We start from the raw sequence: 27,679 nt of genomic DNA, 5'->3' as shown, positions 1-27,679 counted from the left end.
GTTTGGTTTTAAAATACGTCATTTCTGGAGAGGCAACTACTTCAAGGTATCAAATAAAGGGGGGGGGGGACAAGTGGTCCAAAATTAATGGGGGGGGGGGGGGTGGTGGCACTTTCAACCTCATACCCCTGTACTTGTTGGAACAAATCTGTTTTATTTCTCCTTCAGTGAATAAAAGAACAAGAGACAATGAAATTTTTGTGATGTTAGTAAGTTACTGTGACAACTTTTCCCATTTAGGAACAAAAGTCTCATTAAAAAATATAAACCAATGTACAAAAGTTTGTAAAATGCACACAAAATTGAGGTAGCCAACCCAGCACCGGTACTAATATTGAGGGTAATTTGCCATTTACAAAAAAAGAAGTTTCATTCAGATATATCTAGATTCTAATAAGGAGCGGGGGGGGGGGAGGGGGGGATGCTTATTCGATACCTTAGAGTAAAGGTAGTCTTACAGATAATAGTTTACCCTTTTTATAAAATAAAACAGTGATTGACAAACTCCTTGACACTTTCTAATTGCTGAACAGCAGAATATATACAGCCAACTCATTTCCCCTCAACAGGAAGCTGTCAAGAATGCACACCTCTTTTATTGCATAAACACACCCCCCCCCCCCGCCCTTTCACACACACACAAACACTCACATACAGACAGGGCAGAGTAAAATCATATTTATTCCCACATACCAGTCAGCAAAGTTTGAGTCGAGAAATTGAAGTGGATCAGAACAACATCTTAAAATTATTTCGTACTCAGCACTGGTTCAAAATAATGATAGCCTATAAAGTGTAATGTTACCACCACTAATTTCACATGGTTACTAATAATAGCCTCAGCTGCCTGTATGTGTTCGCTGGGCCTAGTTTCCTTTGCAGCTCAGCTCAGCAAGTTGTGTGCCATGCCCACTTTGGGCAGGAATAGATATGTTTCTATATTGTCTTCTCGGGAGGTGAACTAAAGCCATATATTCAAATGCCAGACGTAAGACGTTGAATATGATGATATCACATATTAAAAGCAACTGTCTAAATTGAGAGCTAAGCCCATTTGCATATATTCATCACCCGAATTATCAGATTCATATTAGTGACACTAAAGCAGTAATGCGCAAGTACATATACTTTCACTATTTGATTGATTTTTCAATCCAATCTTTCCAAAAAAACAGATTTCCCTCTTCTATTGCAAAGACAAACCCTTACATTGCATGGACTGAATTTATCAACTGAAGACAGCTGTTGACATTCTAACATAAAGTGAATCAGGGGATGTAATTTTCTAAACTTGAGACAAGTGTCAAACTTGGCCCAGACAGGCAGTGATCCAGCTTTATATTTACTATAAGTTGAAGCTGAGCTTTAGAATAAGTCGGGATCAACAGAAACATGAACAAATATACAACGAAGACAAAGCTATAGCTGGAATTTCAAATTTATACAGAAGCTAGCTATCTCACGAAGGTCACATTTTATCCACCAGTGGCAGGCCCAGGAGCTGAAGGCAGTTCGCGAGAACTTGTTTAGCTCCAGCAAATACTGAGAGCCGAGCCTGGAGAAAAAATAAATTAAATTAATCATTCTTGCCTGCATTGTCCACGGTGCCAAACATAATATAGTAAAATATGAACTATAACCTAAACCATGAAAAATTTCAGTCATTAACTCACTGACTACTTGCCCCTTTCACAAATCACTAGCGCTGAGTACTGGCATTTTGGGGGGTATGTCAAAACACCACCACAACTCTCAGAATTACCCTATTGTAATTATTTTTTGACACAGTAAAGTTACTTTCATCTATCGCAAAAATTTTAAGTTCTCTAGGTCTAATAATTTAATTCTTATGATTGTTTCAAAATTGGAATGAATTTGATTTTTCGAAAAATTTCCAGCGACATGACAGATAGAATGGAATTCACAACAACAACAAAAATAAAAGTTCAAAGTGTCCTGTTTTGATTTGTATCCATGTGTGAGTGTTTGGTGAAAATATAAAAGCTGGCCTGTGCGTTTATTCAGACCCATACACTGAATTACATGAGACAGATGTAGGGAACGAAGTTGTGATTTCGTCGCGCGAACAACAACAACAGTACTAGTGCTAGATCTAGCCCTAAAACTACGACCCGTGCCGTGTTCGGGTACATATCCAGGGTCCTAACTATTAGACACATCTTATCCGGAGTCACTAGAACTATCAAAACGTACAGAAGTATCGAAAACAGCGAAATTATGTGATTTTTGTTCATGCGACCGTTACTTGAACGTTCATGTGACGGGAGCACAAGATACGGAACAAAACCGCAAAGTCCATCCCGTCAGGGGTACGGGATCCGTACCTAGGAACCAACCGCCCGCCCCGTACCCGTGACGGGATCCGTAGTCAGTGAGTTAATCAAAGACAAAGTGACAAAGATGAGCAAAATTCATTTTCCCGACCCGAACATAAATCTTCTGATACCAAAGTCCTTTTGAATCCCATTATCTTTCCTGTTCCAAACACTGGAAAGTGATGTAAGTGAAATGACGCGGGGGGGGGTCAACAAAAGATTTTATACCACCAAATACACCACAATGTCTCATCTTCTCACACACCCAGACACCTACTCCACCTCATTCAAAGATTTTGGCCAGACTTTCTTAAGTTGATGCCAATTCAACTTCCAAAATCCGATTCAGGAGAAAATAATAATATATAGCAATTCAATTTGCATAGATCAGTAGAGGACAGTCATTTATCAATGACAATAATAATGAGAATGTCTGTGAAACTCATCAAGCATTTGAACTTGAACTGGTATTCCTAAGGCAAAAGAAAGTTAGACAGGTACCAATGTACACACCTGCCATAGGTCAAGGCCTTGGTTCAAAGATATATATATATGCGAAAAAATAATACATAAACTCTGCCGAACAACAGTTTGAAGGACCATATCAAGAAAGATAAAAGTTTAGTAGAGGCAGGTATCCCACATTCCGCCACAACCCGGTATACATATCCAACTAGTTGAAATAGAGTATATCCCAAGTTACCTGTGCCACATCAGTGGGCTGTCCTTTCACAGGGCACGTTGAGTAAGCAGCGTTGATCAAATGGCTAAAGAAAAAGAAACAGTTTACCAAGGCATTAGAACATCGCTTGTGCTTACAAATAAGCTACTCTAAGAGTACAAAACAGAGTGAGCCCGTTAACTCACTCAGTCCCTGGAGTTTTTCCCGACATTGTTACAGAAACTGGTCATTTCGGCATTTATGTAAAGTAAGGGCCCACTAGTAACCATAAAAATAATCCAATTGTTTGGAAATTTACAACAAAGTACAACCTAAGATGGATCTTTAAACATACCAAATTTGAAGTATGTATCTTTAGTAGTTTTACTTTGAGGTGTTTTACAAATTTGGTATTTTTGGGGGGCTTATAATTTTTTTTTCAGGGCCAATCACGGGATTGAGTGAGTTAACGTGCATCACCGTTCCATGGTGAAAAACTGGTTGTCACAGCAACTGCAACGTGCCGAGAGGCAAATTTTTACACCCATCCTGTTCCCAATCCAGCGATGTCAGGATACTTGGTTACATGGCAGCTGAGATCTTGACGATTTTGTATTATTTTTAAAAAAGAGAGATGCTGTTTCAGTAGGCAGAGATATTGTGTTCATAGAAACCACCAAAGGAGAGAAACCTACGGCGAGTTCCTCCATCTTGTAGATGAAGTTTTCAATGATGAGGAGAAGTGCTTATCTTACATTCGAATGAAACCAAGCATTTTTTAACTTGCTGCTAGAATTGATAGGGACCTATGTCACAAAGAGGGAAAGAAATTTTTGAAACCTATTAAAACTATGGTTTCAAACACTGTTTGAATAATCATTGGCTCCTTTATCATAAAGAACCTGCCTTTGTCTTACAGCCTCTATCAAAGCTTCCACCTCCATCTTAATTTGCTGCTTGAAGAAAGTCAGAAAAAATGGTTCCACGCTGGCCGAATTTTAGTGCAGCACTAAAATGAAAACCCCAGCTAAACGACGGGTGTGGCACAGGTGTGGAAGAGGTTCATGTCAGGTTTTAAAAGTCACCATTCCAACTGGGGTACCAGTAGAGCAATTCGTATTACATAAAATTTAGACCCATCATTTCACTGGAAAAAAACGGAGAATGGGTAACAGTTTGCACTCTAAAACATATTTTGCAGCACAAGAGATTGGATTGATACATAAAATATGGAAAAAAATCATCAGACTGTGAGGTGGAATGCTTGAACTTAGACTAAGCTTTGCACACAAGTCTCCCACACTAGAGAGATATTTTAGCAGGTATGGTCGAAACTGTCCAAGACCGCCACCCATTGTCATGGAGAAAAGAGGTTGTCTTAGTCAGGTGAACATCTTGGACAGTGTCATTTTAATATATCTTTTTTGGAAACCGCAAGAGGGCAAAGTGGGAGTGGCACAGTCATTTGTATGGTGCAAGAAAAATTCTGAAATTATGCAAACTGAGCCCAAATGGTGAAATTAGTCGATTCTGTTAATTTTAACAAAGAATGATAAAGGAAAATAAGAAATTATGCAAAAAATTATCAAATTTTGCTCTTTGACTGGTGGCCATTAGAGCTGGTTTGACAGTACCTCCATCTTTCTGCTGATAATGTAACTACCTATGCAGCCCAAATTTGGCCTGACAGGTATTATCAAAGCAGCTTACCTACAAAATGATCTAAGTATTCTAAGTCAGATCCTTAGAACAACGAAGTCAATTAATAAGTGTGAGAGTCAAAAAGGAATCAAACGCCAGGACCTCTTATTACAAGACAAAATTGAGACAAGAAATCTACATCAAGGTTTTCCCCCTCAAAGACAATTCATGAGGAAAACATTCACATGTGGATAAAAATTCAGAACATAAAAGCTAGCCTACACATAAATTATAAATATATACGGTACTCACCACAAACGATATAAATACTGAACAATATGGTGAGGTTCCAGGCTGGACAAAGATGTTTCAAATACCTCAGGGAAACTGTAGACAGAATAAAAGAAAGATTATTAAGTCCATGAATCACAATCAGGCAGTATAATTTCAAACCCCTCCTACTCCTACATAATGTTGAAAGAAAGGGACAAACATTTACCCATTTTGTAAAACAAAAAAAAACTTCATTATACACTTCTGTTAACTGGTTTTAAGAAGCATTCAATGGCCTTTATTAAAAGATGCTACCTTGTCTTTCATCTCGGCCAGGTGTTTCAATACAGAACCAACTGACTCTAATTCAGTACAATCTAAATGCAGTCATATAGGGTATTTAACTTGACCAGTACCTAGTATTAACCAAAATCTTAATGTATGTCAAAGCTTTAGAAAGCATAACTGTAAGTGTGATTGTCTGCAAGCAGCCACATACATGCCAATAACTGGCTACAAGTGGTACATACACCAAGGAGTTTTTGACACTTGTTAGGTAAAAAAAACATTCCCTTTTAAAATCAATGGCTGAAAAAATACAATTTACAAACAGTAATAAAAAAAATAATTAAATAAACAACAGGAACATTTCCAAATGATCCAAGAAGGGGAAAGAAACAAAAAATAAGACTTTTTGTTGGTTTCTGAGTTAATTCTAATCCATATGTGATATTCATCATAATTTGGTGTGGTTCAAATTGAATGCCTTATTAGTGACGAGACACACACAGGCCTTTCAGGTGAAAAGGTGAGACATACTGACCGAGCCAAGTGCAGCACTATTCGGTGAAGTGCCACATCCTCAGCTATACTGTCCAGGTCTACATCAGCGTCAGCGGCCTCCACACCACAGCTATTCATCATGCTGGAGGACAGACAAACATCACCCTCTCAGAAACAATCAGTGATCATTTAATCAAATAAATTCTGTTTCAAGTACAAACAATACTGGTGAACAACATGCATTAATCAGGAATCAAACTCTTCAGATTTATTCATACCCAAGAGACAGATTTTGGACTGGAACCCACAGGGAAAGAGATCAAGGGGAAGACCACGTAGAACCAGGAGAAGAATCACAGAAATCAAAGTACAGAAAAGTTGGAAGACATGGAATAACATCAAGAGGCTAGCCCAGGATAGAGAAGGGTGGAAGGCGTTTGTCTGTGGCCTATACCCTGGTGCAGGATGAGAAAGGCAATGAGGATGAAGAGCCAGATTCTCTCCTCACTCCTTAAAACTTCTCAGGGGAACAAAAATTCACTCACTTTCATCAGGTTGGGAGAATAGGTAAATACAAAGGTTTCAGCTTCAAAAGAGCATTGCCCTAATTTCGACCGCTGCACTGCTCACAGTCTGCTCAGTTTTCAAGTTTGTCAATCACAAGTCAACTGTTTCCCTTAAAGTGAAGATATGCTGACAGAGCTCACTTTGCAACAAAAAATCATGACTTGAATATTATGGTTACATATATATTTACTTAGGCATTCTGACCCAAAAAACAACAAACCACTAAGCAACAGAAGAATGAATGTGTTTCAGAATATATATACTCAGACTTCCCTTCAGACTTATCAGAAAACACATGCATGCATGCACGCATGCACATATACAGATACAAAACACACGATAAACAAAATGAAAGAACATTCATTGCGAAGGATGAATGGATAGATAAATAGACGTCATCAAAACAAAGGGTAACACAAGCACCAGCACATTAGAACAGATATGACTTAAGCAAGGATGTACAAGTTTCAGTATTGACAGAGTGATGTTAAACAGTAGTGTGAGAAAAAACAAAAAGAACAACTTCTGGCAAAGAAGCAGATGTTGCAAGTCAAGGCCCCAACTGCCTGCCATGTAAAATTAAACCAAAAAATAGCAAAATGAATAAGTAACGAAACAGACATCATAATCAACCTGCTCAAATATTTTCTGGATAAATGAGTAGAAATTGGGAGAGGCCTTAAAAGTTCACTCACCTACAAAGTCTGGAGTGGCAATACTGGGCAAAGATGCCTGAATCTGCCTTGAAGCTGAGCATGCGCTCCCAAGAGAAACTGTAGTCATTGGCACGGTGAGACTTCAGGTCCTGAGTAAAGGAGGAGTGGGGTTTAATGAGAGGGAATAGAAAACATTCATGTAATAAGAATACAATTTTTGCATTTTTATAAAGTACTTACATTATTGTATCCCCGTTTCAAAGTAGACAATTATTATTATCATTATCATTTTCTTCATCATTATTATTATTATATTATTACTATTATCATTATTATTAATAATATTATTATAAGATTCTATGCCCAGTACAACAAGCTAATATTCTGACGGACCATATAAAATTTGAAAACATTTTCACATTCCTTGATTACCCTTGGTAAGGCCAGGATGTCAGCACGAACATTTACTGGATCATGTACGCATTAGAGAAACAGTGTGATAAAGACAGTAAGAAAGAGAGAAAAAGTGGTAAAGAGACTAAAACTACAAGAAACACACAGAAAGAGACACAAAGAGAGAGTGAAAATAGACTAAAAGACAGAGAGCTGGGCATGTCCATAAAGAACTCTGTAGTGGTGAACCGAACACTGACCTGTAGGATGATGGCAGAGACAGCCAGAGTGTCTGCTACTGCGTCCAATGTTCCAGAAACTCGTGTTGCTGCAGATAAATTAATGACAACTCACTGTCAAACATTATTTGGTCGCTTTTAAGCACAAGGGGGCTATCCAGAAAAATGCTGTTTTGAGAAAATCTAAGGTAAAGTATTTGCCCCTTGTTTAGTTTCTTTAAAAGACAAGAAAAGTTTTCTCTATAACCAAACAAATATACACACCAACGAAACCAAGCTTCTCCTGTAGATAGGGCAATGCCCACTTTTGATGTAGGTCAAGACTTATGGAAATCCCCGAAATCTGGGTTAGCCTGCTTGTCATTAAAGTAAAGGTGACCATTTATGCCCCTATCTGACTATCTTTGAAATACAGTGGAGTCTGCTCAAACCAAACACTTTTAATCCGAAAACAGTGCTAAACCAAAAGAAAAGAAAATCCCTGGAGATTTTTTCCTACTATTTGAGAAACCTCTTCCAACTGAAAACCCGACTTAACCAAAGACATTCCAGCGGTACTGCATATTTTGGTTTATTAAGAGGACTCCACTGTAATTCTCTCATTATTTAATCATTAATAAAAGGAAGCCAAAGATTCAATGGTAAATGATTTTAGTAATGACCTTACTTTAAGTCTCATGATGTCTCAGGTAGACATTTTGTTGAGAAAGTAGTATTATAAATGACTATTAAATCCACATTGTTTAATCATTTTAACACTATCCGTTTCTGTAAGAGCTTGTTAAAGCAAAAGGTGTGATATATTATGATGACAGCTCCCCCACAAACAACTTAATACAAGTTGAATTAGTTTGAGAAAAGAATGCTCACACAGTCAAAAGCACACAGGGAGGAAAAAAGGACCAAAAAATGGGGGGGGGGGGAGGGGGGGGTAGGAACAAGATGTAGGTGAAAGACGGGAGACGGGGGAGAGGGGGGGGGGGGGGGGAAAGACAGACAGACAGACAGACAGTATGAGAGGAAGAGCAAATCAGAGAGACAGACAAGTAGGGAGACATAAAGACAGTTTTAGTTTTAGTAAGATTTTCAGGGCCCGCAACTGCATAAGGTCATATGAGCGCCAGGGTGAGAATGTCAACAGAGAAGTCCAAACGGGGAATCAAGCTTACTCTGCTCACCTCTCTAGCCTCAACCCGGAAATAGCAGTTCACAAGAGAGTGACAAACATACAAAAGAAGTAGAGGAAAATGACGATAGTAAGGATGAGGAAAGTAAAAGCAGCAGTTCCGCCTATGTTGTTCCGGCACAGTATGAGCATGACATTGATAAATTAGCCCATTTACAATTCTACTGTGTATAAGAACATGTTAATATCCCCCCTTTGGGAATGGCCTACAGACACTTCAGTCAGTAGCACTGCCCTGGGGGGGGGGGGGGGAGACATAAAGACAGAGACAGGAAAACTGTGAGAGTCAGACAGAGACAAAAAGATCAGATAAGATAAGATAAGATGAGACAATATTATCCCAGAGGGAAATTTTTCTTCGCTGTACAGCACCGTAAAAACACATACAGGTATACATAACAATTAATTATATATTTCTCTCATTAAAATTCAATATGAAAAGAAAAGTAAAGGTGACAAAATGTACATATCACATCAGATGCATTATTCAGCCACATGCAGGAATTAAATTACAAGTCCTTTAGAGTTTTATAGATATACATACTTGAAAGAGCAATACACACTGATGCTTATTCTAACAACAGCCTTATGATAGATGGAAAAAAAACTTCTTTTATATCTTTCTTTCTTTCTTTTTAGAGGTACATATCTGCTGCTGTGTGATCTTACAAAGCAGAGAAAGAGAGAGAGAAGAGTGAACACTACATAACGAGTGAAAACTCTCCCTGAAGATCACTCACTAGGTCTGTCTCTCATGGAGTGAGCTACTCTCTCCCGTGCCTCGTCCAGTATATCCCTGAGAAAGACCACGTTGCCAGACCGAGTGCTCATACCCTTAACTCGTCCAAATCGTATGTGGATTTCATCTATTGGCCTGGAAAAATGGGTAAGGGAGATGAATTATGAGTAGTACGAAGGCTGTCTGAAAAGTTTACTAAGGGCAGCCCTTGAGCATGATATGAGTAAATACCGGCTTATGATAATAATATATGGCATTTATATAGGTCTAGCACTCTACACCGATCAAAGTAGGCTTACATATACTCTGAGCACTTTACAATACAACAATACAAGACATGAATCATAACAACTAGCAATTGCGATGTATTTTCTGTAATTACATTATCTATTATGCCGTGTGGTACCTTTGTTATAAAAACATTACAAATTTTTCGGGTAAAGACAATACAGAAGCATTTTCTTTTTCTATATTCCAGAGTTTCATCAACTGTGTTAACGTCACAATGAAACAGACAATAATGACAGCTGGAAAGATTGCACCTTGCAAACATAAAGATTTCAAGTTCAGTGTGTCTTGCCTTTGCGCCCATGGTACTCCCAGTTGATTGAGAACACTGACTAGTTTGACAAAGTGACTTCTCTGTCCCATTTCAACCTGTCAATAATAAGAGATATCTCCATAAGATGCAGAATAAAGAGTGTGGTAAGAATACTGTATTCCTTGAATATTCGTATGATGCAATAAGCCAAAAATTATATTTCCTGTCTACGTTACTGCAGTGTGACTTTTTGTGACCTTAAACATAACTCTTTCAAGTCATGACTATTCACAAACATTACTGGCTTTTCATTACAACCTATACCACGTTAAGTTATTCCTAATCTTTTCTTTGGCACTGTATTTTAAAACAGTATAAACATAGATAATACCTAGAAGAAAGTTTCCTTCACCTAATTCTAAAAGTGTACTCCACATCTATATAAACAAGTCCTCTCATAGATCCACACATCCTAAAAATAGACACGTAAGTCCAGACATGTATGTTTTATGGAAAGATAAGAACATTGTCATCAAGAAAGAACTGACATTTTCCAGACACCTCAGGACAATGAGCAATGGTGTAGTACAAAGTACTGAATATTTCGAGAACTGTTATAGAAATTCTTTACATTCATATACATAGAGTCAAGGAGGAGATATTTACAATTTCAACTATGACTTTTAGTTTTAGGAAGAGGAATCTTCCTAACTGGTACACTATATCTTCTCTGCAAATACTGTATCTGGTTATGCTTTTCATACGAAAACACCCAGTACAGATTACATTTAAACTAGAAGGCATAAAAATTAAACATTTGAATATTTAAAGAGCTGTATTATCATAAATTTAAGCTGACCTTTTGAAAAGGGCTGACATACATGGCAGGGCATAAAAGAACAAAACTCTTACCACATAATGCATTCTATCACAGGCAAACATAGTCTCCCTCTCTAGGGCCGCTGCAATATCTCTGAAGATGAACAGGACATAATTATCAATACAACAATCTCAAATTGTTGGAATCATGACAAAACATTTGAACACATCTTTGCACAACCAATCGTTCAATTAGCACCTCCAGCGCAATCACCAGAAAATATTCCATAAGAAATATAGAATCACAAAGCTTATAACAGAATCCTCGCTCTAAACGAATATCGCAGCTCTCTATGATTGTACGTTTTTCTGAAAGAAAAATGGAACTGAAGTTTAAAAAAAAAACATTTTTGCTGAGAGTTATGTTCAAGGCCACACTACTTTGAACCTCAGACACAACAATTTCTTTAATTGAAATGTTATTAACATATTTCGACCAGTCAAATTCTTTCTTCCATGAGCATACAAGATACAAGACATCTGTACTTTTTTGTTCTTTTCTCACACAATGAAATCACTTCAGCCAGTGTAAGAGTAATATTTCCTTCCCCAATTTACTGCATCAATACGATTTCATTTACAGGTAAATTTTTTCTAAAAACAATTACCAAATGTCTTGGAGGTAGGATAATAAAACACCAATATACCTAAAAAAAGAAAAATGAAAATTCAACTCAAAATAGTAAACATTTTATAAAGAAGACTGTAGATTATAGCATGTATTGACAGTATAAAAAACCTAATGTAACTACATTTCTAACAAAAGTTCAAACTGTGCCGTTACCTGGTAAGATAGAGTGAAGAACCATCACTCTTCACAACATTAGCCTTGCCCATGTTTTCTTGTATGTTCACATTCACATAACCAACTCCATTTGAGCTGAAAAGTCAAAGAAATAACAAAAATCAAAACAATAAAGAAAAATGAGAGGCATCATGGTAAAATCAGGCGCTCGTCAAAATAATGAAATCAAAGAAATCAGCAAATTTCTGGCAGCTGGGCAATTTTTTTCTAATTTTCTTTTATTGGCGCAACACCTTTTATGTCCATTTAAAAACACATTTCTGTGTGGATAGTTCCGAAAAATGTCCACTAAAGACACGAAAAATATAAATTTCCAGTCTTCAAAGAAAAGTCAGGCTATGGTAGTCACCAAACTTTGGCTGCCATTTTCTTGCTAATTTTACCTGTCAAAACAGGCGACCCCCAACTCCTTCAATCAAAAATATCTCTATATATTTATTAATATTAGACGGGGGGGGGGTTCTTCCAAACTCAAAACAAATGAACAAGCTGTAAGATGATATCAATAACTCTATTTGCCCAAAAATTAATTAGTGCCTGATTCCATCATGTCATGATACAAATACTCAGAATCAGACACTCAATGCTTGTGTAAAAGAAGCTTTTATGATACAAGTTTTAAAATGATAAACTGAAACAACAAAACGGATCATGATCATCTATATAAAACTATGAGAGCAATGCTAGAAAATTAAAACGGTTCCAGAATAAGTTAAAAAACTGTGGTTTATGGTGAGTCAGCACAATCATGGCCCAATATTTTCCCAGGAATGGAAACAATGTAAACGAATTTAAGTCTTACAGAGCACCAATAAGCTCACCCATCATAATCTGAGTTCTGAGTTTGAGAAAAGAGAAGCATATAGACACAATAATGGTCATATCATGCAGAGAAGAAGCAAGATAGACAGACAGAAACAACAGAGGGAAAGAAAAGAAGTAGGACCTACTAGTGGTGTCTTCTACCCACCTGCTCATAACCTGCTTCTGTCTAAAACATGAAATGCAAAGAAAAGAAATCAGCATCACATGAAACAAAAGAAAATCTTAATTTTAAAATATAAAATAAAATAAAAACGCTATAACTGTAAACAAACAATAACAAAAAAACACTAAAAAATGATAAATTCAAATAGGGTAAATATAATATATGAATACAGTCGAACCAGCCTGAACGGAAGCTCACCGCTCCCCCCTTGATATATTCCTCTTTAATTACCAGTATAAAATGGAAACCTGTCCAACGCGAAAACGAAAAGAAAAATCCGCTCCCTTCCGAGGGTTTCACCTGTCTAAGATGGAAAATGCTTTGCCGGCTCAGCCCTGATTTGAAACAAAACTTGCAAATTTGATTCCACCGGCTCTAAACTTAACACTATGCCGCCGGGCGAGGAAGGGGAGTAGGGGTGCGATTTGGGAGTAGATGTTACCCTATCTATGAGAGCCCTGAGCGATGAAGATGGTCAGGGTGGTGTGGGTGTAAAATGTCACGAGCGCCAGTGAAAGTGCTCGAGTAGCAAGCCACCACGCAGACTTTCCTGGGTAGCCAGAAGCCAGAGGTGTGAAATTAGTTTGACCAGCGCCAGCCGCCCTGATCCTACGGCCAGCCAAGGAAAGAGTTCCTCGAATCGTTGTTACATGGCAGTGAGGGATGGTATTGGTTGACTGACTTTGTTACACCGATGGGTGGGGCTAAGGGTGGAAGCAAAGGAGATGTTCAAACATTTCTGTTTTTAATCGGTTTGACAGTGGTCCTATGAAATGCAAGCACTGGTGGTAATTGGATAAGTAAGACTGACGCATGTCATTATCAGTGAGAGTAACAATTGAGAGGTGTGAGGTTTTGACCACAGCTTGCCACCTGCAAAAGCATCCCTTGATCCCACCATCTGGGCCTTTGAAACCCCCCTCCATCTCCCCCCCCCCCCCCCCCCCCTTAAATTGACCTGCCTAAGATGGAAAATGTCTAAGACGTAATTTTTTTCTGGCTCCCTTGCAATTCTGTCTTACACAGGTTCGACTGTATAATTTTTCTTTAATCTGAAGTCTTACTCAAATTGCAGTAAACTTGCATCCCTCAGGCACTGCAAAACTTCTGAGGTTTTATCTTGGAAACAGGATTCAGGCATTATGTGAGAAAAATGTACTCCCAGGCGCTGAAAATAAAGAGGCGTGTCAATAAACATATATGTCTCAGTTCACCTAAAATTTATCACCAAAATAGAAGAAGGCCTATCTGATGAGTCAGCATGATCGTAGTCGATTTCATCACAATCACTGTAGAAAACTGCCAACCCCCAAAAAGCACTAGCTTTGAGAAATATATAATTCATGTGTACTATGAAGAACTGAAATCTAAACTTGCATAAAATTTTGCTTTTCCCAAACATGACACAGTGACCTGACAGTGAGACAACAGGCAAACACAAAAGAGTACAAGGAAAGTACTAGCCAAGCTGTCTCAGGGAGTTGGAGGAAAATTTCAACTCAGAATAAAGAGGGCATAAACCAAACATTGCATCACTACATACATGGCTCTTTGCACACTACAAGCTATCACCCTTTCATTCAAATTCAACATTATAGCAACAAATCTTCAGTGGTCTCTCATATGGATAACTGCAACTCTCTCCTGAACATCACCATTTGAAACTACAGATCTTTCAAAATCAAGCTGTAAGAATAAAGAGAGAGACAACCATATCACCCCTATACTAAGAAAACTCCATTGGTTCCCAACAACATCTAGAATTTTAAGATTGCCGTCCATTCCCATAAATGTATTAACAATAAAGCCATTCAATACAAACACCTCAATGTTGAATTGTTCTCCCAATAAAATTTATGAGTCGAGTTCCCAAATGTCCTTAAGAAATGCACTTTGTTCTGTTTCCCCAGTTTATCCAGCTGCTAATGGGCTCATGGCAGTCAGCAGAGATTAGTTTTTAGTTTTAGTAAGAATTTGACAACACTTGCAACACAGTAAGGTCACATAAGTGCTGCAGGTTAGAGGTCTTACAAGAGAGTAACAAACACTAACAAGAAGGAAGGATAAAGACAATAAATGCTTGATGGGAAAGAAGGAGCAAAACCACACCAGAGCAGCCACCAACCACCCACAGCAGAGATGAAACAGGTGAAGATCGCAATATACACACAACACATTACTCAGATAGTAAACTGGAATGAACAGGCCTCATACTGCCAAGGAAGATGTTAAGTGATGTATACCTACAACCAGAGGGGACATATCACTAAAAAAAAAACACTTAAAGGTCAAAGAAATAAATACTATCAAACAGTCTCACCATCAAGAACATTTAAGTGAAAAAGCAAACGAAAGATAAAAATAACGCACGAGTAAAAAAGAAAAAGGAAAAATGGGAAATATTACCTGATACATTTTATCCAACTCTGCAATACTCAGTTCTCTGACCTCTTGCCACACCGATCTTAAATCTGGGTCTCCTTTTATTCAACACACGAAAAAACATACATGAAATACAATATAATATATTGAACGAGGAAGGATTTATTTACCAAAAAATAATTCAAAGACAGATAAAGAGGCTGAATTGAAGTTCTCATTTAAGTATTTTTATCCGGTCCATATCTGTATTCAGGAATCATAATAAAGACATCATTTTTTTAAAATTTTGCAATCAAAACTAACCAAAGGCTGGGAGTGGTTTGCTAGCCATAGAGTTATCTCCGTTTTAAACCTAATAGTGTAAATCTATGTTGCTAGCACAGACTTGCTAGCGTTGTGCTAAAATACATCGCCACACTCTGACATAATCCCGGTTCACTATGTTGCGCTCCATTTGACTCAATTTGGAACAACATTAAGGGCAGTGTAGTGAGTTGTGTCTACATTTTACTATAGGGACAGTGGGGGACTGATGTTTAGCACTTCATTTGGGCGCCTATGGTGAGCACGCTTTGCAATGAAGCTTTTACAGAGGGCAAAGAGCAGCTGCCATAACATTGCACGGTTTAGGAGTATTATGATTCAAGTCTATACTTTGCTCACAGAAGACTAGAAGGCGAATATAGTGCGCGCAGTAATTTATGCAAATGTTTATATTTCACACGTGAGATAGGCTATCAGCTTATATCAAGATTTATTTTACAGGAAGTGCGATGCTGAAACAACTCCAAGAATGGTATAAAATTGTTTAAATCAGTGTTTTTTAATAACGAGTTGGAACTTTGTTTCAGTCCAATTTTGCAAATATGTTTGGAAGTGATGTGTAGAGTCGTCAGGCGGAAATCAGAGATTTCACTTATTTACAGGTAATTGTTTAACACAGTCATTACTACTAGGCCCTAACCTTTCGGTGGATAAGAAAAGCTTTATTCTAGTTGTCTCAAAAGCCCATATGTTTATTCATTTTTTCTTCCTTTTTTAAATATCTTTGCTTGGTTCGATATACTCAGAAGAGCTGCAATTTTTTCTATTTGTATGATCTTTTCTTGTTTTGTTATACTCTGAAAAATCTCTTTTCGCAGCTCCAGTGTTCCTTTTGGGAGTAAGGAGTCTGACTTGGTTCTCCAAGGAGGGAAAAACATTTGATATAAATAATGTCTCCATTTTTCCAAGCACCTGAATTGGCCTCAGGACATCGTACCTTTTTCTAACTTGGAAAACAGACTCATTCCTTCTTGATACGTCTGTGAGCTGGACTCAGGTCTTTCTCCACTTTCTTCTTTAACATCTTTGTTGATTTTTACGTATACCTGAAACAGAATCATATTTCATAATGGCAATTAAGTTGTACAATATAACATCATTTTTTTCATTTGAAATATGTAACCACCCATGGAATAACCTGTCTTTCGTACAGGAATGTAAAGAGCTCAACTGAAATGAATCCCATTCAGCCCACCTCCTTTTTATCAAGCCCCCCGTTCTACAACTCCTTCAAAATATGTATGTACAACAACTAATTTTTAGAAAACAATTAATTGACAAATACCTCAATATATTTCACTACAGCCATTGTAACAGGGCTTTATTATCAAAAACAATACATAATGCCTTTTCTCTCTATTGCTGAAAAACAATTCTTGAAATTTAAACAATTTGCTGCCACAGTAAATACAAACAAATCAAATATTCTTAGCAGTATGAGTGACAAACATACATCCCACATGTCTTTGTTTTTGTATAGGTCTAACACCAATCTAGGCATGAATGGATCATTTGAAAGAAAGAACCCATAAAGTAAGGTTTTAGGGGTCTATTTTACATTACACTTACCCTAGGTCCACAATTCTTTACATAAGACATCTCGATGAAAGACAAAGTCCCAAAACAGATGTTACTCTTACATCAAGGTTATTGTGTATGAGCAGCTCCCCTTAAGTGAAGTAGGTGAGCCCCTAATTATAGGCACAATGTACAGGGTGTCTAAACAAAAAGGATCCACTTAAATGGTAATAACTCGGTCATCTCTGCACCAATTTCAACAAAACTTCGACAAACAAAATTCAACCATGAGGACATCAAGTCAATAAATATGAAGAAAATCAAAGTGTTCCAGAAATGTAAAGTTATTAAAATTTCAATTTAAAAAAACAGGCTCAAGGTAATAACCAGTTGATGTGTCGTTGTATTTTCACTTAACCTTGAAAAGAGCATTCCTCTTTTGCCTACAATTAAGGACACTTTAGAGTTAAACAGCAGATAAAAGAATAACATTTTCTGCCTACCTCAAAGAACTCCTGGAGTGGATCTGCCTTCACTCGCTTTCTCTGAGAATATCTCTGAAGACCCAGCATTAATAAACCTAAAAAGATTGAAACAGTAAAGTATTTGAAGTTGAGTGGGGCTGAACAGTCAATAACTTTAGACATGTTAACAATGACACGTCAACCATCACAGTATTTTACTCAAATAACAATTGTGCTCTCAAAACATTAATTTGCATTCATATTTTTTTTTATTGTTAATGTTACCTCCACTTTAAAGAAGTAAACGATAACATATAGGTAGACAATTGCCCAAAAAATGTCAGAAAATAGAGAAAAAAGACAATATTCACCGTAAGAATACAAACTACCCTCAGGACTCCACCTATCAAATTCTGACAAAAATTTCTTTGAAAAAGGCATTAACACAAGAGAGAAGAAAAGATCAGAAGATAAATAAATAACAAAATAAAAAACACATAAACAACATGATAAAGAAATCAAAGACGACAAAGATGGAACAAATAAGATATCCATTACACTCACCAAACTGAGTTCCCCAATCTCCTAAAAAGTTGGCTCGCTTCACGTCATGACCAGCAGCCTCATACAAGTTGGACATTACATTACCGATAATGGTAGAGCGCATATGACCAACATGGAATGGCTTGGCGATATTTGGAGAGCTTTTGGGGGGGGGGGGGGGAATATATCAATCAAAATCTAATGAAAAGTTTGAAATCAAGTATTAGTCTCATATATTCATTAATATCTACAAAATAGTCTTGAATTTCAGCCCCCCCCAATCCAAAAGCACTATTTTCCCAAAGGGAAATGAACCCACAGTACAACTGATCGTCACTAAATGAATATGGCCTGTTTTGCCCCAAGAAAGCAGTTTCTTGCACCTTTCAGGAAGGTATTTTAATTTGTTAAAAACAACAATGAATTTTTTCAGTTTCGGGTAAGCCTTAGCTCACAGCCTTAACAGGCTAGCTCTTCTTCATCTCTCACACATTAAGGTATCTTTTACTTCTTCAATCCGAACACAGAACCTTTGACTTTTTTATTCTTATTCAAGAAGTTTGATTTGAAAAAAAAAAAAAAAACAATTCTACGCTACCCATCCCTGCACATACAGGGAATTGAGCCAGGTACTTTGGCATCTTACCTTTAGACTAGCGATTTTCCCTATGCAGCAATGACATTAGCTGAGTGGGCTCTATGGAGTCTGCTTTTCAGCTTCACAAGCTGTGTTCGCATGATATCTAAAAAACTATCTCTATTCTTTCAAACCTCAGGATCTCTAAAAACCAGTGAAGACAAAAGTATAAATACAACAAGGAAAAATAGACGTGTAGACTTCCAGGTTGATGCTTAAGCAAAATTTCCAAGTTGAATAAGATTCTCTGATTCCACATAGAAGTAAAAAAATCAACTTCAGCAATAAACTGTAGCTTTTGGCACCTGCTGTATGTGAAGTTAGATTAACTTCAGTCAGAGACTGTCCCTATTCCCTATTTGCATGAGAATTACAATTCACTTCAGACATGAACTGCATCCATCACATACACGTGCACACTTAATGCATAGAAAAAACAGAAGAACAGAAGTTGATTCTCGTATACAATTCAGATGTGCCACCGGGTTTCCAAAAAAAATCCTGAACTTTTTGGGTCCTGTAAATGTGCACGTGGGAACTCAAAATTTACGGATCATATTACCTAATGCATCTTGTAAAAAGACTATTTTTATATAAAGTACAATAATAGGACAATTTCAGAAATCCACAATTCTAGATTTTTAACTGAAAACTCAGCACCTCTGACAACTGCAACAACTGGAGCATACAGGTACTGGCCTTGTCTGGATTGTACTCCGAAAACTTCACCAAAATAGAGAGATAAAGGGGAATGGCAGGGTATATCATGAAATCAGATAACAAATATTACCTGAACTCTACGCACACACACTGGGGTGGCTGATGAGTGTCCCGATGACCGTAGTTAGAACCATCAGCCCTCACACTTTTCAAGACAGTCTGGAAAGTGACAAACATTATACCCCAGAACATTATCAGAAAGTACAGAATGGGCAACGAAAAACACTCTGTGGTTTTATGAGTACAAAATATGCAATAATAAGATTTCTAATTACAATATTCAAAGAAACGTTTTTAATTAACTGGAGTATGACATTTGAACAGTTTGTTTTTAAAAACTGAAATAAAAATAAAAAAGATGAAATTAGAAATAACAAAAATGTTGCAATGCAGCAATAACCTTTTGCATTCAGAACAAAAGAAACTTTATACAGCATGTCGCATTCAGAGTGTAGCCTTCCTGACTTCTTGCTTTCTTGCTTACAATTGCTAAGAGATGTCCTCACTCAACCTTCTTTCTCAGAGTCCTCTGCCTGGTTTTGCAAGAGAAATACTAGTGGGGAAAATGAAACTGAAGAGACCAATACTTTTTTAAAAATAGTTTTTTCCCTTTGGAAAAGACAAACTTGTACCAAAACTTTGTAACCCTAAGAGTAAACCTTACTGCACACTGAAACAATGTCCCACATCTTTGAATGCCTTGCATGATGCATCAGAAGGAGGAAACTCCCACCTCTTCATCAAAAACTCGCATACACCCTCAGTTGGACTAATGTACACAGACATTATAATCAGGCTAGTTTTGATGAAAAGAAAGAACAGCTCAACAGTTTTGAAAAACTTAAATCAAAACTTGGTATACTTCCAGTTATGAAACACAACATCCAAGTTTTTACCTGGGCAAAAGAGACTGGGTCAATCCTAAAATAAACAGAATCCTCCACTTCATTAGAAACAATGCCTTCACCTACCTGAAAACGAGACAAAATAAGAACGGAACCTTAAGGAAGCAGTCCACACTAATTACACACCAATACAAAACCATTTTGGCAATTTTGACCCTTAAATAATGTACCGAAATGTTCACAGAATTTAGACTACTTGTAGTTCATACAACATAAACATGAAAATATTAAAACTGCCTCCCAAAAATGATGTGCACATCATAGAGCTGTTTCCTGAAATTGAGGATCCTTAGATCAGATTGGAAATCAAACAAATGGATTATTTGCTAGTGTGAGGGAAAAAAATGCAATTACAATGCATTACCAAATAAACGGTCTCGTAATTTCGTTTCGAGAAACAGCTGAATATATCACAAACCTCCTATGGTATTGGAGCAGAAGAGTCATAGCTAGTTAAAAACCCATAGCCTTCCATTAAATAACAATCTCTATCAGTGGAAATTAATTAATTTGCCCTTATGTGAGAGGTGTAACTCTCATGAAATTGAAGATGAATTTCACTTTATTTTCTATTGTTCACACTTTGTCCATCAAAGGAAATTGTTAATCCCTCCCAGCCTGACTCGGCCCAGTGACAGAAATATGCAATGTTTGACCCATGATAAGAGATATGTGCACAACCTGTACTTATTCATTATGGAAACTTTACTTATCAAATGAGTGTTTTATGTGATGTGATGTGGGCCAATGGCTTTAAACACTGATTAAACTTACTTACTTACTTATTTACTTACTTACCAAATGGTATCGTAAAGTTTTATTTAAATATTAAAGTTTGATTCCTTAAGGAAGAAAAGAATGCTGAAATCAGTACTTGTTCTTATGTTGCACATTTGGCCATTGAATTAAATTCCTTCACTTCCATCTTCACTGATCTTAAAGACGTTAAATAATCAATTAAGAAAATTATAAATCAAACAGCACAAACATATCCAGTCTGATTAGACGAAACAGGCTAATCATTTGCAAAAAAAACATTACAAATATAAGGCAGAAGTGGGGACTCACAGTCTCTGGTATCTTTACATTCTCTTGAAAATGGTGCGATAGGTCTGTAGTCTTAATGCCAAACTGTGGGGACCTGATAGAAATTAGATGAATAAGAAAACTGAAATATCACTGGGCAAAATAAAACGCCAGAGGTGCCAACTGTCTTTGATGAATAAATTTTCTGACCTCTTCTACCTCGTGGAAACACACGGACAGGAACTAAAAATTTATGGATCATAATATTGTCTATTATATCTTGCATCAAGACTATTCTCAATACATGCCCAAATAGAGATTAACATATGAATAAATGTACAAGCCGGAATATATATCAGACAAAAAACAATTACACACACTTGAGAAGTATTTTTAAATAATTTCAGAAATCTGGATTTCCAGATAACAGAAACTAAACAAAAATGTACTAAGACAATGAATAAGGTAGCAAAGTTTCCCCATTGGTACAGTATCGAAAAAAGGCATTCATCAGCATGGCAGAGAACATCATTCTGAACAGGGTGGGGGCCAGAAGGCAGCCCTGTTTAACCCCATTAGTTAAAGAAAGGGCTGGGAGTACTAGTTGTCATCCTGCACTGTTGTGTTCAGGCCATCATGGAACTGCTGGACCATCACAATAAACTTTACATGGTTCCAAAACTTGGCCATGATCCTCCACAGCCCTTTCCGATGGACAGTATCAAATGCTGGAGTAAAGTCCAACATTTCGCTCCTGGCTCTTCTATTGTAGCTGATGAGCTGTGAAAATTAATAAAAAATAGATAGCATTTGTATAGCGCAAATCCCCACTCAACAGCAAGCTCTGTGCGTTTCACAATCTATACTGTTATCCCAGCAGACCTGAGAGCGTTCTGAAACAACCTCAACTTCCTGGAAAGCATAAAGTGCAAGCAGCCATTTATAGACGCTAAAACACTAACATCCTGACAAGATCTTTCGCTGTCTGTGGCCGGGTACCCATTTCCACCTGGATGAAGTGAGGAAAATTTGTGTAAAGTGCCTTTCCCAAGGGCACAACGTCGGGCCCGCAGCTCGAACTCCCTACCCCACAACCTCACGATTACGAGTCCGGTAGCATAGTTGTCATCAAGTTCAGACACTATACTAAGAGTAACACTTACCCTTCTGATTGTCTTTTCACAGGTAACGTCTTGATGAGCTTGAACACTTCAGAATGTAAGCCAGACTTTAGTTTTTTAGATGCAACTACTTCACCAAGAGCTTTTCTTATGAGCTGTAAAAAAAGACAAAAGCGGAAAACTGACTTAGCCACACAACAGAGACGGATGCGTGCCAGTGAAGAGGTAAAAAACTGACTAAATATTTCTCCTAGAATATAAAACTGACTAAATAATGCTCCTAGAATTGGAAATATACATAAAACAAACATTAAGACTAAAGATAAAGCTAAGGATGATTGTTCATTGATTATTAATTTAAGTTAAAGGTACTGTGATTTGTGAAGAGTAAGAGGTCAGAGTTTATTGGCCATTGAAAAGTGAGTAGGCTTACATCAAAAGGCAAACGCTCACTTACACTAGCTTAGCTGTTACAAGATTGTAACACTACTGCCTGCAATCTTAAATTCTAGTTTGGAACATTCCATTTCACAGTATTGCTGGATTTGGATAAATATACAGTAAGGGTTATGATAAGGGCTAACATTAACAATAGCTCAAACTATATCTTGGATTTAGGAAATAAAGGTTTCGGTAAATTACAACCTATTCCTTACCCGAGGGCTTTCGTGGCCTAGAGGTTAATAAGGTGTTTGCCTCTCAATCAATAGGTCTCCTTTCATATCCTCTCCAGCTCTCTAGCGATGTTCTATCGTCTGCTTTCGTCTCCACTTCCTGCCTCCACCCCTTACCTCCTTTTCCCCCTCCTCTGGGCTCCTGACTCTTTCTGCAGCCTTTCTACTGCTACTCCTTGGCTCCTTCTTACTGCTGTCTTTCAGCCACACCCCTGATCTTATGAATATCGCTAGCCTTCTTGGACGGGGGCAAAAAATATCAGAGGTCCTGTGTGCAAGTTGCGCACATATTAAAAAGATGGTGGTCTAAAATCGATAAGAGTAGGCTTCGGCCACCACCCACACAAAATTCAAAACATCATATCAACTGAAAATGTTTACACCATAAAACACTTACCAAATAAAAAATCCTTACCCTCTTACCAAAATCCAACTAATGACACTTATGTGAATCAAACATTCATTACCCTGCCGGTTCCTGTTGTTACTATGACTTGACCAAGTCCCAATCCTAGATGAGGCAACACAAGTCTACACCTTTAAAACTGAACATAAGGCTGTTCTGTAGTTTTTTAAAAATATGGTCGTTCGTTCCCAAAAAGTAAAACTGTAAAAGTAAACAGTGCACCTGAACAGTATGAGCCAGTGAAAGTACAAATTTACCGAAAACTTTATTGTTCCTCAAAGTTAACAGTCAAGTGGAAGTTGTTATTACAAGTAGTCTACTACTGATTATTGTTAGTGACAACAAGTTCTTTGCTAGTTGCTGTTATTGATGATAATAATGTTTAAAAATTATTATTATTAGTTAGATCGAGAACTACATTAGGCCTAAATCCTAATAAAGCCTATCCTATATTCCTATATATATATATATATATATATTTAAACTTTTAAAAAAAATTATCTCCCTATACCGTCAGGTACATATAAGGTGGAGAGCAGTCAACACCACGCTTGCCTGTCCTTGACCACGTCCTCCAATTTCGGCAAATCCAGGCCCTGGGTGATTACCTCATCCCTTAAATAGTGCCTCTATAGCTAGCAGTTGGTCTTCCTCGTTTTCTTTTTCCAGTCGGTTTCCAATACCATGTCGGATAGGGCAATCTCGTTTGAGGCATTCTTAGAACTTTCTTCTTCTTCCTTGTTCTCGATGACAGCAGCTAGACAGTCAGTCCGATGTCGCACACAAACTGTGCAGTTCGCTTCAACTCTGAGAGACTGCCATAGAGCATTCTTAGAAAAAGTCCTTGATATCTCCCTCTTCTCCGTTTTATGATTGTGTTGATATCTTCAATTCCAGCTCTCTCTAACACTTCATTATTTGTAATAAATTAATTCCTTTTTATTTGTAAAATTCCTCGTAAACATTTTGTTTGGAAGCTTTTTAATTTTCGTTGAATTGTTTTGTTTGTTTTCCATATCTCAGAACCATGCGTCAAAGCGGCCAAAATATTGCTATTATCATATTCTTTAATTTCGTCTTCAATGAAATGATCTTTGACTTCTATAGAGTTTTAAATTTCACAAAAGCACAAACAATCAATGTATTTTTAAGTCTTTGGTGTATGTCGTCAAGGCAGTCTGCAGTTGTGGATATAATGCTGCCAAGGTCATTGAATTTACTTACCGTATCTGAAAGGGGTTTTCTGCTTTCCGTTTCAGTAAAGTTTAAGCTTTTATGAGACGGGTTTTGGCCCTATCATCGACCTCCAGAGGAAAATCCTCATAAGTCCCGTAGCTGCTGGAGGAGACAATGCACGAGTTTTCTGGCGGCCATTTTGGATTTGGCAGCGGCTATTTGGACTCGAGTCTGAATAGCCCCCCATGGCTATTCGGACTCGAGTCTGAATAGCCTCCCATGCCTATTCGGACTCAAACTCCAATGCATGTACCAGACGTGAAGCGGACAGGAAATATTATTATGACCTTGGCCTTCCTCGGGTTTTACATTCTGGTCAAAATTTTCGACACAAATTAAGAACAGTATAATAATCAAGTGACATCAAAAGTGAACAACAGTTGCAAAATCATCTGAAATACTACACAACAAAGGTAAACAGGGAAATGGCAATCTGAGCAACAAAGCAGTGGAAAAAAATTGAAAATCAAAGTTTCAGAACAACAATACAAAGGAGGTAGTCTCATATTTGACGAGAAAGACAAAATCATTGATCAATTGGAAGTCAAGTTAGAAATTAAGAAGACAAAAGTTAAAACCCTTCCAAAGGGAAGAAAAGTCAGTCATTCAAAGTAACGTGCATTGGAGCTTGAGTCCGAATTATAATAGCCATGGGAGGCTATTCAGACTCAAGTCCGAAAAGCTACTTCGTTTGGATTTATAGCAACCTCATCTGCCCTTTGTTGTTCGAAAAATAAATCTCTCATCTACCGAGCAGCCAGACATCCTTAGGGGGCTCTCGTGACCTAGAGGTTAAGGTGTTGGCCTTTCATTCAAAGGTCCCGGGTTCGAATCCGGATAGCGACCGAAAAATTTTCTTCTCTATATTTGTCTCCTTTCACCTCCTTTCCTGATCTCTAGATATCTAGCAATGTTCTGGGGAAGATTGAAGAATACCGGACAATACATTACATTTCGCGAGAATGTGGGGTGGGTGGGGTGGGTGGGATGGGTGGGGCGGGTGGTTGGGGTGGAGGAGGTGGTGGGGGGTCTAAAAAATTGTAATGAATAGATTTACCGGTCCGAATTCACAATTGAGAGATATTAAAAACTGGGGAAAATCACATGAATTCCTAAGGCCTAAGATTGGTTGAGACACAGGCAAAGTCAGTCCGCTGGTCCGGTATTCTTCTATGAAGTGATTATTCGGACTCGAGTCCGAATATGAAAAAATGTTATTCGGACTCTGATTCTTGTCCAGCATGACATCACTTCCGACTTCCTGTGACTCGTGAATCCGGCTTCCTGTCCTGCCTCACTCGTGACTCGCCTCAGGCTGGGTAGAGACCGGGATCACTTCGGGCAAAAAGGCGTTTTGTGCAGGAGCCGAGTTTTAATCTTACGATGAATTTGAGGCCGGCCTGAAAAGTTATAGCGCTTCTAATAAATGTTTATTTATCAAGAGGTCATCAGAAGCAATTAAAGATGGCTTGTTAGCATGCGTCGGGGTCGGATGGGTGGCCTGCACACGTGTGGCTGTGTGCGTGTCGGGGAGGGTGGTGGGGGGGGGGGGGGCCCTTTTGGTCCGGGCTTTGAACGTCGCATAAGCCTCGGTCTTTTTCCCCCCGGCAACTGATCATTATTACAATAATAACCGGGGCGAACGAAAACTCCCCGTAGAGATTTTGCCGGGGGGCAAGGGGAAATAAGGCGCCGGTTCAGCTATACACACAACACAACTTTTTCTTGGTAAACAATCGATATGACACAGGCTTGTGTATTTGAACGAATCGGTCTTTTTTTTTTTTTACACAGCTCATAATATGCCAGGTGGTCTGCTAATCTCAATTTTACCTTTTTCAACAACAAAGAAAGTGGGAAACGGGGGGGGGGGGGGGGGGGAGGCGTATCAATGAGGAGGCGGGCATTGGATCGGCAGATAAGGTGTGGGGGAAACTAAAAAATGGCGGAAAATTGGAAGCACTGAACGTTAGATCTATAGAACGAAGACACTTCCTTTTTTCCGGAATAATCGAGTCCGAATGAAAAAATGTTATTCGGACTCGAGTCCGAATAACGACGGCCAACTTGTGTTCTGTCGTCTGCTTTCGTCTCCCTTTTCTGCCCCACCCCCCACCTCCTTTGCCCCCTCCTCTGGGCTGCTGACTCTTCCTGCAGCCTTTCACTTTTTCCTTGTCTTTGCCTACTAGATCTAGATCTAGATCTATATAGATCTAGATCTAGATCGACTACTTCACTACCGACACTACCGTCGTACTACACTACACACCCCTGATCTTCTGATAGGAAAGATCTGGATAAGATCTAGATCTAGATCTACACCTAGCCTTCTCGGCACTTAGAACTTAAAATACCACGTAATACATTTTCAGGGTGCACAAATAAAGTGCAAACGTACCTCATTTGCTATGATGTTCTTATAGTGAACTGCCATAGCAAGGTTAGACAGATGCAAGGACTTTCGTTTTCAAGCTCAGTGAGCTGCCATTTTGTGCAGTGTGCAGATTTTCGTCCCAACGTAACTCTTTGAGGTGATATTATAGTCTAGCCCTTGCAGTAACTTAAAGATCATTGATTATAGTTTCTTTGGTCACCGGTTGTTTAGAATTGTTTAAAATCAAAGGCAGCTAATTTTCACATCATTGTAGCAGCACAGGAAACATTTTCTTTTCATGGAGGGGGGGTGGTGTTGGGTTGTTAGTTTTGTTGGGGGGGGGGGGGGGGGTTGTTTCGTTTTTTGGGGTGTTCTATTTGGTCTGTGAAAGTTTCTTTTCTTTTCTTCTCTTTTTTTACGTTTTCCTGAAGCCGCACATGACATAAAACGAGAGTAGCAGTATGCATAAAGTTGTTGAAGCTGCATTTTTCTAAAATATTAACCCTACTACGACTTGTGAGCATGCACAAATCCATAGGCTACAGAGGAAATTTGGGTGTATGGAAAAGGGGTAGGGGGTGGTAACTTGAGCAGGCTTAACAAGTTGAGGAAAACCAGCTGGGAAAACCTTGAGTTTTCCTTCGAAAGCTTACTTGGCAAAT

At 38.1% G+C, this 27,679-nt stretch overlaps 1 protein-coding gene across 1 annotated transcript; it reads right to left on the bottom strand.

Moving 5' to 3' along the window:
• Positions 1-662: 662 nt before the first annotated feature.
• Positions 663-27,155, bottom strand: LOC101856974 (probable arginine--tRNA ligase, mitochondrial). Its single transcript, XM_005104151.3, has 20 exons — positions 27,042-27,155; positions 22,370-22,482; positions 21,249-21,321; positions 20,172-20,246; positions 19,346-19,434; positions 17,940-18,079; positions 17,415-17,491; positions 16,331-16,439; positions 15,094-15,167; positions 13,752-13,855; positions 11,679-11,774; positions 10,928-10,988; positions 10,055-10,131; positions 9,476-9,609; positions 7,571-7,638; positions 6,957-7,066; positions 5,735-5,836; positions 4,951-5,025; positions 3,040-3,103; positions 663-1,555 (listed from the first exon to the last, which is right to left on the bottom strand). Exons 1-20 carry the CDS (start codon positions 27,075-27,077, stop codon positions 1,469-1,471), a joined length of 1,764 nt encoding a protein of 587 aa, XP_005104208.1. The 5' UTR covers positions 27,078-27,155; the 3' UTR covers positions 663-1,468.
• Between the last annotated feature and the right edge of the window lie 524 nt (positions 27,156-27,679).

Source organism: Aplysia californica, unplaced genomic scaffold (genome assembly GCF_000002075.1).
Source record: "Aplysia californica isolate F4 #8 unplaced genomic scaffold, AplCal3.0 scaffold00406, whole genome shotgun sequence".
Taxonomy (NCBI): Eukaryota; Metazoa; Mollusca; class Gastropoda; order Aplysiida; family Aplysiidae; genus Aplysia; species Aplysia californica.
The sequence above is the reverse complement of the archived record's forward strand: the minus strand, read 5'-3'. Positions and strand labels throughout refer to the sequence as shown.

Bases quoted from the DNA above. Each gene is read 5' to 3' on its own strand.
- LOC101856974 (XM_005104151.3), bottom strand. From the start codon at position 27,077: ATGGCAGTTCACTATAAGAACATCATAGCAAATGAG. The intron at 11,775-13,751 runs GTAAGACTTCAG...TTGACTTTTCAG, and splicing joins GCAAGTTTACTGCAATTTGA to CTCAAATGGAGTTGGTTATG. The intron at 10,132-10,927 runs GTAAGAGTTTTG...TATTATTGACAG, and splicing joins GTGATAGAATGCATTATGTG to GTTGAAATGGGACAGAGAAG.